This window comes from Eretmochelys imbricata, chromosome 1 (assembly GCF_965152235.1).
Source record: "Eretmochelys imbricata isolate rEreImb1 chromosome 1, rEreImb1.hap1, whole genome shotgun sequence".
NCBI classification, from domain to species: domain Eukaryota; kingdom Metazoa; phylum Chordata; order Testudines; family Cheloniidae; genus Eretmochelys; species Eretmochelys imbricata.
In genome coordinates, this window is record NC_135572.1 from 12,125,986 (window position 1) to 12,145,338 (window position 19,353).

Sequence of the window (19,353 nt, forward strand, 5' to 3'; positions counted from 1 at the left end):
AACAGGACCAAAGAATGCTGATAAACCAAATAAACAGAAGAATGGCCGTACTGGGTCAGACCAATGGTCTATCTAGCCCAGTGCAAGAGGCTTCAGAGGGAATGAACAGAACAAGGCAATTTATCAACTGACCCATCCCATTGATCAGTCCCAACTTCTGGCTGTCAGAGGTTTAGGGACAACCAGAGCTTGGGGTTGCATCCCTGACCATCTTGGCTAATAGCCATTAATGGACCTATCCACCAGGAACTTATTTAATACTTTTTTGAACCCCATTATACTTTTGGCCTTCACAAAATCTCTTGGCAACAAGTTCCACAGTTGGCTCTGCGTTATGTGAAGAAGTACTTCCTTATGTTTGTTTTAAACCTGCTGCCAATTAATTTCCACTGGGTGACCCCTGGGTTCTTGTGTTATATACTACTAACATTTCCTTATTCACTTTCTCCACACCAGTCATGATTTTATAGACCTCTGTCATACCCGCACCCTTAGTCATCACTTTTAGAAGATGAACAGTCCCAGTCTTTTTAACCTTTCCTCATACAGAAGCTCTTCAATACACCTAATCATTTTGGTTGCCTCTTTCTCTCCCTTTTCCAATTCTCATATCTTTTTTGAGATGGGCTGACCAGAACTGCACGCAGTATTCAAGGTGTGGATGTACCATGGATTTATATAGAGGCAATATGATATTTTCTGTCTTATTATCTACCCCTTTCCTAATGATTCCCAACGTTCTGTTTGCTTTTTTGACTGCTGCTGCAAATTGAGTAGATGTTTTCAGAGAACTATGCACAGTGAGTATTCACCCACGAAAGCTCATACTCCAATACGTCTGTTAGTCTATAAGGTGCCAGAGGACTCTCTGCCGCTTTTACAGATCCAGACTAACACGGCTACCCCTCTGAAGCTATGCACAGTGACTCCTAGATCTCTTTCTTGAGTGGTAACAGCTAATCCAGACCCCATCATTTTGTATGTATAGTTGGGATTATGTTTTCCAATATGCATTACATTTCATTTATCAACATTGAATTTCATCTGTCATTTTATCACCTAGTCACCCATGTTAGTGAGATTCCTTTGTAACCCTTGGCAGTCAGCAGTGGACTTAATTCTCTTGAATAATTTTGTATATTCTGCAAGCTTTGCCAACTCACTGTTTACCCCTTTTTTCAGATCATAATTATGAATATATTGACTGGCACAGGTCCCAGTATAGATCGTTGGGGGACCCTGCTGTTTACTTCTCTCCATTGTGAAACCTGACTATTTATTCCCACCTACCCATTTATTTCCTATCTTTTAACCAGTTATCAATCCATGAGAAGACCTTCTCTTTTATCCAAGCACTGCCTACTTTGCTTAAGAGCCTTGGTGAAGGACCCTGTCAAACGCTTTCTGGAAGTCCAATACACTATATCCACTCGATCACCCTTGTCCATGTTTGTTGACCCCTTCAAAGAATCCTAATAGACTGGTGAGGCAGGATTTCCCTTTACAAAAGCTGCACTGACTCTTCCAACATATTGTGTTCACCTGTGTGTCAGATAATTTTGTTCTTTACTATAGTTTCAACCAATTTGCCTGGTACTGAATTTAGGCTTATTGGCCTGTAATTGCCAGAATCACCTCTGGAGCTTTTTTTAAATTCAGTGTTACGTTAGCTAACCCCTCAGCATCTGGTACATAGGCTGATTTAAGCAATAGGTTACATACCAGTTAGTAGTTCTGCAATTTCATATCTGAGTTCCTTCAGAACTCTTGGGTAAGCCATCTGGTCCTGATGATTGTTTAATTTATCAATTTGTTCCAAAACCCACTCTACTGACCCCTCAATCTGGAACAGGTCCTCAAATTTGTCACCTAAAAAGAATGGCTGAGGTGTGGGAATCCCTCTCATATCTTTGGCTTTAAATGCAGATGCAAAGAATTCATTTAGCTTCTCCGTAACAGCCTTGTTTTCTTTGAGTGCTCTCCTTTAGCACCTCCATCATCCAATGGCCCCACTGACTGGCAAGATTCCTGCTTCTGATGTACTTAAAGTTTTTGCTGCTAGTTTTTATCCTTAGCTAGTTGCTCTTCAAATTCTCTCTTGGCCAGCTTTATTATACTTTTACACTTGACTTGCCAGAGTTTATGCTCCTTTCTAAAGCCAAGAGTAAGATCAATAAGAGACCCCATTCCAAGCTGTTTTGTCAATTAACCATGCTTAAACGCAGCAAAATCTGTTTAAAGCCAGCAAACAAAGAGGCCAACACACTCAGTTTAGACTATGAATCTAAGGCACAGTGTTTCAGAATAGCATTCACTACTGCATACGTAAGCAACACAAAAATAAATACTTGTTATAGCCTCCCAAAAAAAGATTTAGCTCTTATGAGGAGCCCGATGGAACAGGAGCTGGCAAATATGCACAGCAGAAAGCTAAAATCTCCTTTTAAGAGATCTGACAGAAGTACAAGATTAACAGAAGGACAAGTGGTAATGATATAGTAGCAGTCCTGAGTGAGAGAAATATTACTCTCTACCTACAAAAAGGGGAAATTCTGTATCATGACTGATATTTAAGGATAGAAATTTCAAACCAGATTAGTATTTTTGAACTCTCGAAAGAAATTATAAAGGCTGGTCATATATATTTCTATAATCAATATTTTCTAACTCAAAAATTCAGTATTTAGTAACAGACACCAGAATTTTCACTAGAGGGCAACAACACTTAAGTTGATTAATAGCACAATAGTACAGTCATTTTATACATTTTTTAGCTCTTCATTGTTTGGCAAAATAGATAGAAAAAACCTCCCAGAGTTCTCATCTGGTCTCAACTGACAACTATATTAAACAAGACTTGAATCTTATTTAGTATATTATGTCAAACATGTTTTTTATGTTCTTGTCTCAGCTGCGGATATTCACAGAGCTCTAGGAAACTGAGCAAGATCCATTGTTGGTGTAGGATCAACAAGAAAAGTTGTTCCCTTCACAGCACCCCCACATTTTTTTATTTAGAACTCGAAGGGCACAAAGTAAAAGGTATTTACAGTGTAGAAGAATTCTGATCAAGTTATGACAATTTTTAACTAAAATCTAGTTCAAAAACCTCACGTGCCAAATTAAAATACAAGTACTGTTCAAGTCAATTTAAACCCCACTGAGTAGCTTTCATGTCATAGATCTAAGAGAGCAACAGTTTCTGCATTATGCACTCTGGAAATCGCATAGCTTCTCTCCTTCCTCCCTCTCCCTCTCCCTCCCCCTCTCCCCCCCAATCAAAAGGGATTCCCCTCCTCAAGGCAAAGTTTTGAGTTATTAGTCCCATTTGAGGATACTGGACCTAAAATTAACCTTCCAATTCTTTAGGGGTGGGGGGGCATCACACTGCCTCACAAGACCACCTCCCAGCTCTTCACAGACAGAGATTACAGTCTGCATACTCTGCAACATGGATTAGCAAGTAATACATATGCTAATCTTCAAGGTAGACAAATGAGACCTAATGGGTAAACTGGCAGTGCCAAAAGAAACACTGAGTAAAAATCCTCAGTCAACAGCAGCAAAAGAGTAATTTGTGTCTGGACTTTTTGGAGGTGTAGGTAATGAGGCAACCACAAAAACCTGTGGCAATCAGTTATGATAGCAATGGCTATTATATTCTTCCTGAATATAACACCTGGGGATTATAAGACACACAAGCCACCCTTACTTCAAAGTGAAACCCTTCTTGAAGTGCAATCGCCTTCAGAATTTTAGAGGAGACTGTGGTTGCTAACATGTAAATGTTCTTCACATCAGCTTCTTTGGAATGGTTCACCTTCCAGCTCCTGAACATCCACCACCCAAACAAAGCTGCCAGCTCGTTGCCGGTAAACACCTTCCAACGACCACTGCAAACAGGATGGAAACAACATCAAACAGTTCCTTCAAGTTTCTCAGAAGCATGCATTAAGAGTCAAAGACTGTACAACATATTCTGCAACCACTGGAACAGTGAACAATTGAATGTCATTCTACCTTGAAAAGTAGCGCCACGAACAGCACACTAACAGGGTTCTGTTACCTTGTCTCAATGTTTCCAGACCAAATTTTCTGTTTACAAGTGTGGTCTCCCTGTTACCAACCCTTCAAGCAAGATAAATGAACCAGAAAGAACCTATCAGCAATTCACACTCCACCCTCAATTACACCTGTGCAACCCCTTTGTCTTCAACTGGGTTCCACAAGCGAAGGGGTGGCCCAGGATTTGGCCCTGCTGTTGGAACAAAGTTAACAGTTCTGTTGAGAATTCAGCGCGGTATACAGGAGTCAAAAGCTAGTAAAAGTATATGGTCATCAAAGGCGCTATGCTTACAATCACTCTTCGTAACAGATCTTTAGTGAAACGTTTTAACTAATCTTGCTTAAAATGCATCATTAAGATAAAAATGTAAGAAAAAATGAAGACTAAAAATAAATCTCAATATGATCAAACGTCACGTTGTTAGGGATGATGGAATAAACTGGGAAATCTAAGTGACAATCAACATCAGAGGATGGAGTAGTTAGTTCCCCTTCCCCTTTTCTCTCAAAGGCAAGGTTAAAAAGAAAGGTCCCATTTCTTACTTCTCTTGTAGTTCTGCCACCGCCAATCTGTCTGCATCAGGATCAGTGGCCACAACCACTCTGGCGCTTTCTTTCTCCGCAAGCCTCAGAGACAACTCCTGAAAAAGGCGATTTAGCCATTATATGCAAATAGTCAAATTCACTTGTGGTCCTCAAGTGTATTAACTCTGCTGAAATTCACACACACACCCAGGTCTCTGACTTTATTGCATTACCATTTCAAAACAAGTGGAAACCCAACTGAAAAACAAAGTGACTGAACTAAAAAACTAAATACCAGCACAGATTCTCCTTCTTCAGGATTTGGACATTTAACGGTAGAAAAATCTGGATCTGGATCTTTTTGTTCAGGTACTGGAATGGGAGGCTTAAAGCCAAATGCTTTAAAAGCCAGCTGGACATAGTCATGTCCAACGCCATGGAAAGATGTATGAATGAACTTCAAGTTGGTCTTTGTGTTCAGTTCCCTGAAAAAGAAAAGCAGACTTCAATTAACATTATAGGTTATTTCACAAAATGCTGTGACATCATGAACCATAGTGAAATGCCAAGACAACATGACTGAAGTTTACGATAAAGTTGCTCTTTCTCCAGATGTCTAATGTGTCTTCAAAAAAAATGTGAAAAAGGAAAGTTTCAACTGTAGGCATTCAATAAAGATTGCTGGCTCAATTCTTCCTCACTCTGGAAACTGGGATCTCTGCTGCTTGGCTGGTTGAAAGTCCCTAAAAATGAGACACTTACTTCCCTCTGCATGAGACTCATGCTCTATCAGAAAGAGTGATCAGCCTGCTGTGCATGGCAAAAGCAGAAGGCAAGGGCTAAATCACCTAGTTTAAGGTAATGAAATCACCTACATATGGGGCACAAAAATATACCACAAAAGACGTACAAAATCCCCTTAATTTAGTCCATCCCTTACCCACGCTCCAAGTTGATTGCATATAGTACTTTTCCAACCCTTATTTTTTAAAGTTTGACCTACATTTGTCATTGCTGGTCAGAAACCATTACACTTTGACAAGTTTCTGAAGTGAACCCTGCATTAGAGTGTGGGAGTTGTTATATTCTTCTCATACACCACCTGTGATAGCAGATCTTTTTTAGATCTTCCATATAGCTTTTAGAAATTTCCTCCAGAGGATCTCGTGTAAGAGGACTGGTGTCTACTAGATTCTCATTCCAGGAACCATTCCATGGTTCAACACATTCTTCTATACATTTCAGGATCTCTTTGTCATGAGGAGATGTGATCTGAGCTCCATTTTCCCAATAAACCTGGCATAAAAAAAAACTGACACTTAGAACTGTGTGTTACATGGGCAAGAAACTTGTAGCAAAGCACAGTATCAGACTGGTTTAGTTCTCCAGAACTTTTTTGGGATCACTCAGGCCAAAGGTTTCAAGTATCTAATTTTAGATACGTAAATTCATAATTAGGTGACCTGATTTCAGAGTTCTTGAACACCCAGGCCCCCAATTGAAATCAGACTACGGATGCCTAAAATCAGGTACCTATGTTTTAAAATTAGGGCTGTCAAGCTATTAAAAAACTTAACCGTGATTAATCGCACGATTAATCACGCTGTTAAACCCTAATAAAAGTACTGTAGTGCATCTCTTTACCGTGCATCTCTTTACCGTGTAAGTTGAATTTACAAATGTAAATTATGTACAGAAACCCCTGCATTCAAAAATAAAACTTTGTAAAATTTTAGAGCCTGAAAGTCCACTCAGTCCTACTTCTTCTTCAGCCAATTGCTCAGACAAACAAGAAGGTTGATTTTCTTTTTTTGGTGATTTGGGTTCTGTAGTTTCCGCTTGGGAGTGTTGCTCTTAAGTGAAATCTGCAGTGAAAGTGTTCTTAAAATTAACATGTGCTGGGTCATCATCCAAGGCTGCTCTAACATGAAATATATGGCAGAATGTGAGTAAAACAGAGCAGTGGACATGTAATTCTCTCCAAAGGAGTTTAATCACAAATTTAATTAACGCATTATTTTTTTAACGAGCGTCATCAGCATAAAATCACGTCCTCTGGAATGGTGGCCAAAGCATGAAGGGGCATGCGAGTGTTTAGCATATCTGGCACGTACATACCTTGCAGTGCTGACTACAAAAGAGCCATACAAATGCCTATACTCACTTTCTGCTGACATTGTAAATAAGAGCATTATATCCTGTAAATGTAAACAAGCTTGTTGGTCTTAGCAATTGGCTGAACAAGAAGTAGGACTGAGTGGACTTGTAGGCTCTGAAGTTTTACACTGTTTTGTTTTTGAGTACAGTTATGTAACAAAAAAAATCTATATTTGTACGCTGCTCTTTCAAGACAAGGAGATTGCACTACAGTACTTGTAAGAGGTGAATTGAAAATTTCTTTTGTTTATCATTTTTACAGAGCAAATGTTTGTAATCAAAAATAATATACACTTGGATTTCAGTTACAATACAGAATACAATATATATGAAAATGTAGAAAAACATAAAATATTTAATAAATTTCAATTGGTATTCTATTGTTTAACAGTGCGATTAAAACTGTGATTAATCGTAATTCATTTTTTTTAATTGTGATTAATTTTTGAGTTAATCACGTGAGTTAACTGCGATTAATCGACAGCCCCATTTAAAATATTAACCTCAAAGTCCTATATGAAGAAAATCAACCACCACTTTTATAAAATCCTACTTCCTTTAAAAAAGCACCACTCCCACCCAGGGCCACATTTTTAGATTAGAAATGAATGAGATCAAGATAGACAAGCAACGTCCAAGATGTGATGCTTTGTTCCATAACTGAATCCAGTTGAAGGGTCACACTGTCATCCAACCAAGTCAAATCCTCAAAAAATACTGACACAAGTAGCTGCTCTTTGTACCACACATGTGAATGCAGTGGGAGCTTAAAAAACAAAGCAACTGGGAAACCCAAGGATAAGGAGCCTGGGTGATGATAAATACAATGCAGGTCTACTTCTTTTGGAAAATAGGCAAATCAAGTACTTCATATGGACAGCAGCACTGAGGCCAACACCCCAAATGTTGACTTCAACTCCTATTTTGAATTGCTCCATGTAACCCCTGCTCATTATCTTGTGTATTAAGTTTTCAAAGGTTAAATGCATATTTTTAAATGTACAGTCAAGTTCAAACCCTGACACGCTGGACAGGCTTCCACAAAGAATTACAAAAAGAGGAAATACAGCATGCATTGTTTGAGCAATATGTAATATTGTGGCTGAATACAGTGCTCCAAATTAATCAAAGATGGAAGTGACAAATGGAGCCACCAATTAAACAGAACAGAATCTCAAACGTAACTCCAGTATACAACGTATTTTAAGTAAGTCCTCCCAGTACTGATCTTTTTTTAGACTACGTTCTAGACAAAATTCTCTAGAAAGGTTGGGCTCAGTTCTAACCTCATTTTCAGACTATCAGCTTGGGGAGGGAAAGTACTTTACTTCAGATGCTTGCGTCATCTATCTGTAATGAATGGCAGAGGAACAGAGTTGCAAACTTTCCCCTCATCTGTATTCAAGACCTATAGTGGACTTGAAGTGGAAACTTCCTTGCTTCTGTTCTCAGAAAACTGGGGGTATAATTCAGAAGCCAATAAAATAGAGCAATTATGTGAAACTATTTTTCCTTCTAATGGGTATAGACAGGAAAACTCCAGAAGAAGTCTCATATATTAGACGTTTACGAAGTGCCAGTTGCTGTACCATCTCAGTGTTTCTCAGATGCAGCCACCAGGGCCTTTTCTTGCGGCCACAGCCTCCTGGGCTGAGTGTGGCACAGAGCAGTGGCCCCAGTCCCAGGGCCACCAGCAGCGGGTTGGGCCCTGCCCCCCTCCATAGACACAAATGCTGGAGGTGCAGGCAGCTGGTGAATTCCACACTTTCCTGGGGGTAGGGGAGGCAGGCTTCGTCCAGGGGCTCCAGGCTCTCTCCACGCGCTGGCAGGCTCTGGTTCCAGGCTCTGGCCCCAGGCTCACCACGCCCATCATCGTTCCTGGGCCCCGCTGCCTCCCTCCCTATCCAGGGCTTAATTTGTCCCAGGGCTTGCTGGGGCTGAGTAAGTCTGCTGTGAAAAGTGATATTAAACATACAAAGATCACTTTTCACAGCAGAAGACTTACCAGCTAGCAAGTTTTAGAATTAAAAAAAGCACAACCTAAAAAGCAAAAGAAACAACAACAAAAAGACAAGAACATCCAAAGCACTTTCTATGTGTTTCTATTTTGTTTAGATCCAATAAAGAACAGAGACAACTGTAAATTATTTTTACTACTGAGTCTGAAAAAACCCTACATGAATAAATTACAATAATTTGGATATGTGCATATTTATTTGTTTTTTCTAAAGTTAATTAAGTATTTTAGGAAAAATTGTCAGCATGGCCACCAGCAAGAGTTGGCCACACTCTGAGGCCATCAAAAAATGTGTTGGGAGATCCCTTGATCTAGGTGACATACACTGTATACTTGGTAAATCAACTTCTGTCACAAATTTGCAAAAATAAGAGCACAGGGCTTACCTTGTATCCATTGTCCTCCTTACGGTTATGTGATGCTGTGATCATCACACCAGCTGCAGCTTTGAGTTGCTGAACAGCATAGGGCTGAAAGACAAAAGCAATTTAAGTTCACTATTTCTGAGCTGACATAAATACATAAAGGTATAAAGTCAGTTAAGGGGTAAGTATTATAGGTTCTTAAAATTTCACAGGCTGATTTCAAAGATATCATTTGAACAGTTGGACAACCAGCACACTGTGTCTCTTGTGATAAGCGATGGGTTGTGTGAGAGAAAGCATGATCAGAGTTACTCTGCTAAATTAACATTCCCATAATAAACTTCCAAAACAGATAATCTCCCGCAGGTACTCCAAGGCACACAACTTTTTAATGTCTTATGGTGAAGAAAAGCCTCCACTTTAGATTACACATATTAGAGGAGGACAGAAAAGACTGGCGCAACTATCAAGAAGTCAAAAATCATTCGTATCCATGAAGGATTTCACCAAAACACTTGGTAAGCTAATAAATACAGCTAAAAATAGATTTTAAAAGTTATAGAAATAAAAATCACAATCCAGAAGGCAGAGAAGCCATCCATCATGGATCAATAGTAATTTTGTTCTTCAATATGGAGGAATGAATTCAGAGGTTCTTAAACTGTGGTCCGCGGAACACCAGTAGTCCACGAGCTCCATTCAGGTAGTCCGCGGATAGTTTCCTCCAAGGTACCCACCTGGGTGGCTGCACATGAGAGAGTGAAGGGCCACCCACCTAATTAGTGGAGCCACGCCTGTGTGGCTCCACTAATTAGATGCCTCCACCCTGGAGAAGATGCACATGTAAGGTGAGGTGGTGGTCTTGGGGGAATAGGTGATAGGTGGGAGGGGGTAGTGGTGTGAGAAGAGGGGGTGGGTGGAATTTGGGACATGCAGGGCTGCAGCAGCCAGAGAAAGAGGCAACTTTCCGCAGCTCCAGGGCTGTGGCTGCCAGGGAGAGACGCCCTCCTCTCCAGCTCCAGCTCAGGGGCTGCTGTGATTGGGGAGAGACCCTCCCCCCCTCCTTCCCAGCCCCAGCTTGGGGGTGCCACAGAGGGGGAGAGAGGGCATATCCATAACATTAGAAAGGTAAGACTACTGATTTTAAAATATGAGTTGTGTGCATTTATTTGTAGAACAAAAAACGTTAATTATTAAGTTTTTTTTAATAGCACTTTTATCCAAAGCGCTTTATAATAGTTAGCTAATGGTACAAACAACATTTGGAAAGATCACTAAGTGGTCCGCTGAGACCCTCAGCAATTTTCAAGTGGTCCACGGAAAAAAAAAAGCTTGAGAACCACTGAATAAATTGAGAATACCAAGGTTATAGATACACAGGTGGTAGCAACCACAAGCAACCTAATTTCAATATACTAGGAATGGAGTTCATAAAAAACACACTAGCAAAATTCAGGAAACTGAGAAACCTAATGAGATTATTTCTTCCCATAGTACCAGTCATACCCACAACTGGGGCCAACTCACTAAAACAACTGGCATATTGCAAATGCTGATCCAAGTGGAAGCCCCAGTGCTGGAGATATTTAGAAGTTTAAAATTAAAAATACACTACAGAGAACAATCCTTCATTTCCTCTACCTACCCCTGGGAAGAGTCTACAGGTCCCAATCCTGCGAATGCTCAAACACAAGTAGATCCACTGAACTCAACAGAACTACTTACGTGTTTAATAATTTGAACAATAAAATTACAAGGGATCGGTTTTCCATCTTGAATTATGGGCCAAATTTTGCTAAGTGATACATTTCTCACTACAGTTACTATGCTTAAATCAATGGAGTTACTATGGATTTAATACTAGCGTAACAAAACCGAATTCAGCCCTATGATTTCTTAAGTCTTCCTAAGGAGTCAAATGTTCCACCTCTAGACTATTCTTCCATTTACGTTCTGGCCTTCTGACAAGAAAAATATTTAGCTAAAATTAAGATGACAGCCTTGATGAAATGCTAAAAACATTAGCTGTAATAGAATGAAGTGTAAAAGACTTACCACAAAGGGCGTAGGAACGTATTTTGAAAACAAGTACACAGGTACGCCTTTCGCAAGCAGGACTGCTGCAGTAAGCTTTGCAAGTCTATTGAACAAGAAAAAACATTCAGTGAATCCTATTATCCGCAATACTGCTCTAAAAGCCCCGATCCAAAGAACAAGTTCTTTTTCTGCCTTCTCTCAAGATGTTCTTATTATAGAATCACAGAAATGTAGGGCTGGAAGGGACCGTGAAAGGTCATCTAGTCCAGCCCCCTGCACTGGGGCAGGACCAAGTATATCTAGCCAACCCTGAGAGGTGCTTTGTCTAACCTGTTCTTAAAAAGCTTGAATGACAGTGAGTGTGTAAGGAGCTGCTAGAGAGACAAGGCAGGTGGAGTAATATATCTTTTATTGGACCAACTTCTGTTGGTGAAAGAGACCAGCTTTTGAGCTTATACAGAGCTCTTCTTCAGGTCTGGAAAAGGTACTGTCACAGCTAAACACAAGGTAGAACAGATTGTTTCACATAAAAGAGTTAGGGTGAAGTGGGCAGTTAACACCTCAAAAAAAAAAAAAAGACAAAAGAGGGTTAGTAGGTTACACATTGTAGTAATAAACCATTCATCCAGTGCCTTTATTCAGTCCATGATTATTCTTGTCTAGCAAAGTTATGAATTTAAGCTCCCAGGCTTAAATTTTGAAGGCGTTGTGAAGGTTTACTTTGAGGATGAGGACTGATAGGTCAGATATAGAGTGTTCATTTTGTGACAGTTGTTCACCCACAGGTGATATGGTGTTTTTGTCTTAACATTTTTCAGTGTGAGTTCATTTGAAAAAGTACTTGTCTGGTTTCACGCACATAGTTGCTATTGGGGCATTTAGTGCACTGGATGAGATATACCATGTTGTGAAGGACTCATGGATCTTGAAAGGTGTGTTGGGAGGGGGAAGAGGGTGGCGGCAGCGCAGAATTGATTGTTGTAGGGATGGAGATCTGTCTACAGGTTTTGCATCTGTTCTGTCAGTGTCTAATGCCACTGAGATGACATGTCTCGGTCTGTGGAGAGCTTGCTTCTGATGAGCTTAGCAAGGTTGGGGGGAGTTGATTGAAGGACACAAAAGGTGGTTTGAGAAAGATTTCTTTCACGATGTGGTCATCATCAAGTATGGGCTGCAACTTTTTGACGACACCTGGATGTGTTCCTGTGTGAGGTGGTAGGTGACAACTCAGACAGAGGGATGTGGTCTGAGGGTTTTTCCCATATCCAAGTAAGTTCCCATAGACTATTTGGGTGGCCTTTCTATGATGCTATCTACTTCTCTGTGGAGTGTCCTTGTGTGACAGTGTCCCCGGGCGCAACCTGGACTGCAGGACCACTGATGTCCTCCAAACCCACCAAGCCGGGATGCCCCTCACATTGTGATGCTGATGTCAAGCTACAAACTTCTGAAAGGCACTGCACTTACAGAGACATCCACAGGCAGGGACACACCCAACTACAGGGATACATGAATGATCTCACAGCCACTAATGAACCAATAGAGAGGTGCCAGCCAATTCCTCCCAGCTCCAGTCCTACACTCCAGAACCATACTGTCTTGCAATTAGTTAGCCACTTCTTCATAGGGAAGTGGACATGCACCTTTGTAACCTGAGGAGATTTCCTAAGCACTTTAGACAAACTCACTGGTAAGAATAAAACATTAAAATAAATTTGCTAACTACAGAAAGATAGATTTTTAAGTGATTATAAGCGGTAGACATAAAGATCAGAAATAGTTACCTCAAGAAAATAAAAAATAAACATGCTTCCTAAACCCTCAACTTTTAGTCTAAGCAAGTGTTGAGGCAAACAGCTTTTCTCACCCTGACAGATGGTATAAGCAGGTTACAGTTCCTCAATACCCAGGCTGGGACTACCTTCCAGCCTGGAGCCAAATTTCCCCAGTTCAAAGTCTTTGTCCTTCAGACGTTCTTCTAGGTGTTGAGCTGGGGAGGGGGAGGGGAGAGAGAGAGAGGCCAAGTGATGATGTCACTGTCTCTCTTTTATACTTTCTTCCAGCTTGGTGGAATGATCTTTGCTGTGACATGGGTTAGTCCACCCCCATGGCATACATGTCTTCTCTGAGAAGTCTTTGGATACTGGATTGTGTGTTGATGAGCCATTAATGCCATCTGGCTATTGATGGCTTCTCCTTAGTTACAACAAAGGCTGGCTGTGTGTGTTCCCAACGTCACAACATATGTCAGTAACCTATACAGTAATACTTCATAAATTCACAATGATAATACATAAAACCCAATAGTTATTATTGTTCAGCAGATCAAGACTTACAAAATGATAGCTCACAAAGTATACTTTGTATAAAACATACCATAATAATATCACAGTGGTGAATATGGGGATTCCAGGGTGATACTTTGAGGTACAAAGTGTCATACCTTGTTTGGAGAAGGTGGTTTAAGGGCGTGGCTTGGACTTTCTCCTTGGAGCATATTCTGGGGTACTTAACTACCTGGCTGTAGAGAACATTTCTTGGTGTGGGTGGATGGTTATTAGATCTGTGAAGGTAAGTGTGGTGATCCATAGGTTTCTTGTATATAGTGTCTGTAGGGTTCCATTGCTGAAGTTGACCATGGTGTCCAGGAAGTTGACAGTGCTTTAGGAGTGTTGTAGAGAGTTTGACAGATGGTTGGTGAAGTTATGGAGGAAATTTAGATCATCTGTCCAGAGGATGAACACATCAAGTATATATCTCATGGTGCATTTGTCCATAAATTCTTCCTTAAGGTGACCCATTAAGTGGCTGGCATATTTGGGAACCATCCCAGCACCCATGATTTGGGCAAAGTGTCTGTTGAATGTAAAATGATTATAAGTGAGGATGAAATGGATAAGTTTGGCAATGTGTTTGAGGTGGATAACAGAGTTGTTCATTAGTCTTGTAGATATTTGAGGCAGGCAGAAATGCAGTCAGGGTGACAGATGCTGATGGATATGGAGGTGACATCCATGGTGACAAGGACAGTGTTCTGAAGGAGGCTGTTAATGTTATGGAGCTTCTGGTGGAAGTCGTCATGTCCTGGAGAAAACCGGCCCTTTGTGTGGTGAACTGTTTGAGGATGTTTTCTGAGAGTCCTGATATTCCTTCAGTAGGAGCATTGTAGCTAGATAAGGAAACCCAGGCAGATCCGTCTTATTTGTGTATCTTGGGAAGCATGTAATAGGTCCCTGGAGGGGGCAGGGTTCACGAAGGGTGAGGTTGTAGAGTTTCTCTTGAAGTTGTTTTGAGAAGGAAGGATTTGATGATATCCTTAAACTTCTGGGTGAATTGTAGTGTGCAATCTTCTTTGATTTCTTTATGGCAGGTGATGTCAGAGTTGTTGGTTGGCCTTGTTGATGTAGTCATTGAGGTTGAGAACTACGACAGCACCTCTTATCTACTGGTTTGATCACTATCTTGTGGTTGGATTTCATGGACTGTGTACCTGTCCTCTCGGCAGTGGCGAGATTGTGGTGGATGTGATGTTAATGATTTCAGAGTCATTTTTTTTTTCCTGAAGCAATCAACATAATGATCCAGTGTGTTGTTTCGTTCTCTGTGAGGAGTCCAGCCAGATGTTTCTTTTTTCTTATGACTAATTGGCGGAAACGTGGTAGTTGTGGGTGGTATAGTCTTTGTTGTGAAAGAATTCTTCTAGTTCTCCACATTAGTATGGTATCAGGTTCTGTGGTGGAGCAGAAGATCAGTCCCTTGGCGAGTACAGAGAATGTGGCTCTAGTTAAGGGTTTTCTTGATAAGTTGAAATTCACACAGGTCATTAGCTTTACTGCCAGACAGACAGGCAACTTATTTTAAAATAATCTTTTCATTAGGGCTAGGGGGAACTTTAGTTCAATTTCATTGACAGTTTCTTATCTCTGAAACTACAACTTCACAGGTATTTATAACCAGAAAATTATTTGCACTTTGATCATTAAAAGTGATGGGGTAGGGGGTGGTCATTGTAAGTGAACAAGCAGGCTATGAAAATTAAGGATCCATATCATGTTCACTTTGTTCACTTTTTTAACAGTGAAGTGGAATTTAATTTTTTAATCACATGATAGTGTAATAGTAAGTGTACTGTAACATACTGTAAAGCAAGAGTTGCAGTAATATGATCAAGTGAGAATTAATGAAGTTACAGGAATGCTTTCTCTGCATTTCAAACCATATATCACCCAAGGGGGGGGGGGGGCACACCCAAGAAACGGGCAAGGATACTAAAAGAGATTTTTTTAAAGTAGTATACCAGCCTGGCTGAGCTAAATCAGCAGCATCAAGCACCTTTATATTTGTAGAAGTTTGGATTTTTTTAAGCATGAAATTAGAAAAGACTCCTAATTTGCGAGAGTGTGTGTTAATGCCTGCATACGGCTGAGACAAATCAGTGTATGAGGCTACAAGAGGTATCACAATAGTTACATAGGATTGAAGGAGGAATTACTCCTTTTCCCACCATGGAAGTTTAAATCACATGTGCAGTTTGACAGAGTTGGGACTACAGTTTTGCACTAAAACTCAATACAGACACATCGATAACCAGTCGTGCACTTTTTTGATGTATTCAAGCTAAGGGCTTAGCATTTTAAGTTTGCTTTCACACTTAAGTCCCACACAGATATCGTGATTTCTGCATCATGGGACTGTCTTGCTCTTTAGAGTGCTTGTGCATTTAGATGGTATACTCTTTTGGGGCAAGGACTGTCTTTGTTATGCATCTGTACAGCGCCTAGCATGAGGGGTCCATGACTAAGATGCTTAGGCACTACAGAAATTTAAATAGATAATACACTAAATTCCTGATAAATTCCCCATATGAAGAGACACATTCTAAGCCACACTTCAAATTCTAGTCTTTCAAATGGAATCAATCCTCATACCTCTTACTGCTGCAGCTGCTGGTCACCTGACCTCGCGTGTCATATCCAACAACGAAGCCTCTCTGCCTGAAGTCTGAAAAACACCTCTCAAGGTATTTGTACATTCCCTGCAGCAAAACAGAAGCATGAAGAGTTAGCTCCATTATACTGCACATACAGCTCAAAGATTACTCTGTTCAGAATTCATTATGCCACAATAATGGGGAAAAGGACTTTTGTTTCACTAGAGCTGGGTTAATGATAAAAAACGATAAACACTGGTTCAAATAGACAGAAAATCTGCTTTAATGGCGTTTGAAGTACTAGTACATTTTGTTCCTAGAGTGTTCACAGGAAGAGAAAGGTTGCAAATACCCATGAGAATCTAGTCAGGGAGCAGAAACAGATAACCAGGCAGAATGGACAGAAAATTAGGTAACAAATCCTTGAAGCAGCAAATACTTGAGATTAATCCACAGGATACAACATTAATTGGAAATAATGAACCAATTCATAAAAGAAAAATCTGAATAATTCACACACACTTTGTTACATAAGTTTCAGACTAACAGCCGTGTTAGTCTGTATTCGCAAAAAGAAAAGGAGTACTTGTGGCACCTTAGAGACTAACCAATTTATTTGAGCATAAGCTTTCGTGAGCTACAGCTCACATCCGATGAAGTGAGCTTTAGCTCACGAAAGCTTATGCTCAAATAAATTGGTTAATCTCTAAGGTGCCACAAGTACTCCTTTTCTTTTTGCTATATAAGTGGTTCACTTAAGTCTCATGCTTGTGTTTAGACCACAATCTACGGAACACAATATGTACTAGTTCTCACTTCTTACCTAAAGTAAATTATCCTTTCAACACTGCACATTACTTTAGAAAATGTGACTCCATACACAACAGTTTTTCATTACAAGTGGATTTACACACCTACTCCCAATGGTGAAGCAGTTATCCCATAAGTGTATTTAGTTCATCCTGTTTATCTTTAATAGGATATTTACTACTGATAATGCTAAAATTAAAAGTATGTCTACGATGGTCTGAATATTAAGTTATTTATTATTTAGATATTAGAAGTTGTTTATGGCAATTGTTGGTGTGTAGCAACTATATCTAGGAGCACTGATGCATCCAGTAAGCACCATTTTGATCCCCAATGCTGAGTGGCCCTCTCTTAGAATGAGAATGTAAAGCTGCCAATTCCGAAGTGTTTTCCTATAACGTCACCATCTTAATGGATCAAGCTTGAACCAACTACTCTTCTCAAAGCTTCCGGTTTCCTTCAGACAGTGGAGGATACGGGAGATGGCACTGCCTGCACTAGAAGACAGAACGGTTACTTACCTTATAGTAACTGGTTTCAGAGTAACAGCCGTGTTAGTCTGTATTCGCAAAAAGAAAAGGAGGACTTGTGGCACCTTAGTAACTAACCAATGTATTTGAGCATAAGCTTTCGTGAGCTACAGCTCACTTCATCAGATGCATACTGTGGAAAGTGTAGAAGATCTTTTTATATACACACAAAGCATGAAAAAATACCTCCTCCCATCCCACTCTCCTGCTGGTAATAGCTTATCTGAAGTGACTACTCTCCTTACAATGTGTATGATAATCAAGGTGGGCCATTTCCAGCACAAATCCAGGGTTTAACAAGAACGTCGGGGGGAAGAGGGGGGGTAAGGAAAAAACAAGGGGAAATAGGTTACCTTGCATAATGACTTAGCCACTCCCAGTCTTTATTCAAGCCTAAGTTAATTGTATCCAATTTGCAAATGAATTCCAATTCAGCAGTCTCTTGCTGGAGTCTGGATTTGAAGTTTTTTTTGTTGTAATATCACAACTTTCATGCCTGTAATCACGTGACCAGAGAGATTGAAGTGTTCTCCGACTGGTTTATGAATGTTAAAATTCTTGACATCTGATTTGTGTCCATTTATTCTTTTATGTAGAGACTGTCCAGTTTGACCAATGTACATGGCAGAGGGGCATTGCTGGCACATGATGGCATATATCACATTGGTGGATGTGCAGGTGAACGAGCCTCTGATAGGTCACGCGATTACAGGCATGAAATTTCTGATATTACAGCAAAAAAAAGGTCAAATCCACACTCCAGCGAGAAACTGTTGAATTGGAATTCATTTGCAAATTGGATACAATTAACTTAGGCTTGAATAGAGACTGGGAGTGGCTAAGTCATTATGCAAGGTAACCTATTTCCCCTTGTTTTTTCCTACCTCCCCCCCCAGACGTTTTTGTCAAACCCTGGATTTGTGCTGGAAATGGCCCACCTTGATTATCATACACATTGTAAGGAGAGTGGTCACTTTAGATAAGCTATTAGCAGCAGGAGAGTGGGGTGGGAGGAGGTATTTTTTCATGCTTAGTGTGCATATAAAAAGATCTTCTACACTTTCCACAGTATGCATCCGATGAAGTGAGCTGTAGCTCACAAAAGCTTATGCTCAAATAAATTGGTTAGTCTCTAAGGTGCCACAAGTACTCCTTTTCTTATAGTAACTGTGGTTCTTCCAGATGTCAGCTAAGATACATCTCCAATTCTAAATGACCGATAAGCAGAGTCCCATCTGGAAGATAGGATTGAGGAGTCCTGCTTGCCACTAACTGCCTTACAAAATTCAGCTATGTGGCTGTTTCTAAAGCACACAGGAGAGGCAGTCTGCCCTCTTGTGGAATAAGCTTTGATACCAGCCATGTGATAGCAGCCTGAAATGCACTGTAATCCATTTAGGTTCAGTTATTATCTGGGAAACTACACGTCCCTTAGAATCATGAGAAATGGCAAACCCCCCGCTGCCCCCCCCCGGGAAAAAAAAAAAAAAAAGACTGGAAACGTCTGAAGGGCTCCATCCTATCACAGTCCGAAAAACATCTAAAGCAGGGGAATTTCTACTCCACTGGAGAGGAATGGGGTTTTGGAATAAAGACAAGTAGATTGGTTCAAATAAGTGTGACAAGTTCAGGAATAAATTTGGGATGAGGTCTCAACAATTACGGAATATTGTGGGAAGGGTCAGTCATGACAGCTTGCAATTTGTTGGCGGGGGGGGGGGGTTAATTTGGAGGATTAGCAGTTGACTCCTGGAGAGAGGGAGAGAAGATTCTTTGGGTAGCTTCTGTGAGGACAGAAATCTCCACTAGGTTCTCAAAAGCTTAGTATATCCCTTTCAGTGTAAGAACTAGAAAGGTTACTGACCATTGTTTTGTTTGTGTTATGTCTATTCGGGTTAAATAAATTTACTGTTTATC

The 19,353-nt window shown here is 40.3% G+C and overlaps 1 protein-coding gene across 1 annotated transcript in view; it reads right to left on the minus strand.

Annotated features, from left to right (window-relative positions):
* The window catches only part of PGM2L1 (phosphoglucomutase 2 like 1), a 79,773-nt gene that overhangs the window by 16,288 nt on the left and 44,132 nt on the right, over positions 1-19,353 (minus strand). The window contains exons 3-9 of the mRNA XM_077833449.1: positions 16,095-16,201; positions 11,185-11,269; positions 9,151-9,234; positions 5,693-5,886; positions 4,886-5,075; positions 4,609-4,706; positions 3,713-3,893 (exon numbers count right to left, since the gene is read on the minus strand). Coding sequence (XP_077689575.1) covers positions 3,713-3,893; positions 4,609-4,706; positions 4,886-5,075; positions 5,693-5,886; positions 9,151-9,234; positions 11,185-11,269; positions 16,095-16,201 — 939 coding nt within the window. The remainder of the gene's footprint in view (positions 1-3,712; positions 3,894-4,608; positions 4,707-4,885; positions 5,076-5,692; positions 5,887-9,150; positions 9,235-11,184; positions 11,270-16,094; positions 16,202-19,353) is intronic.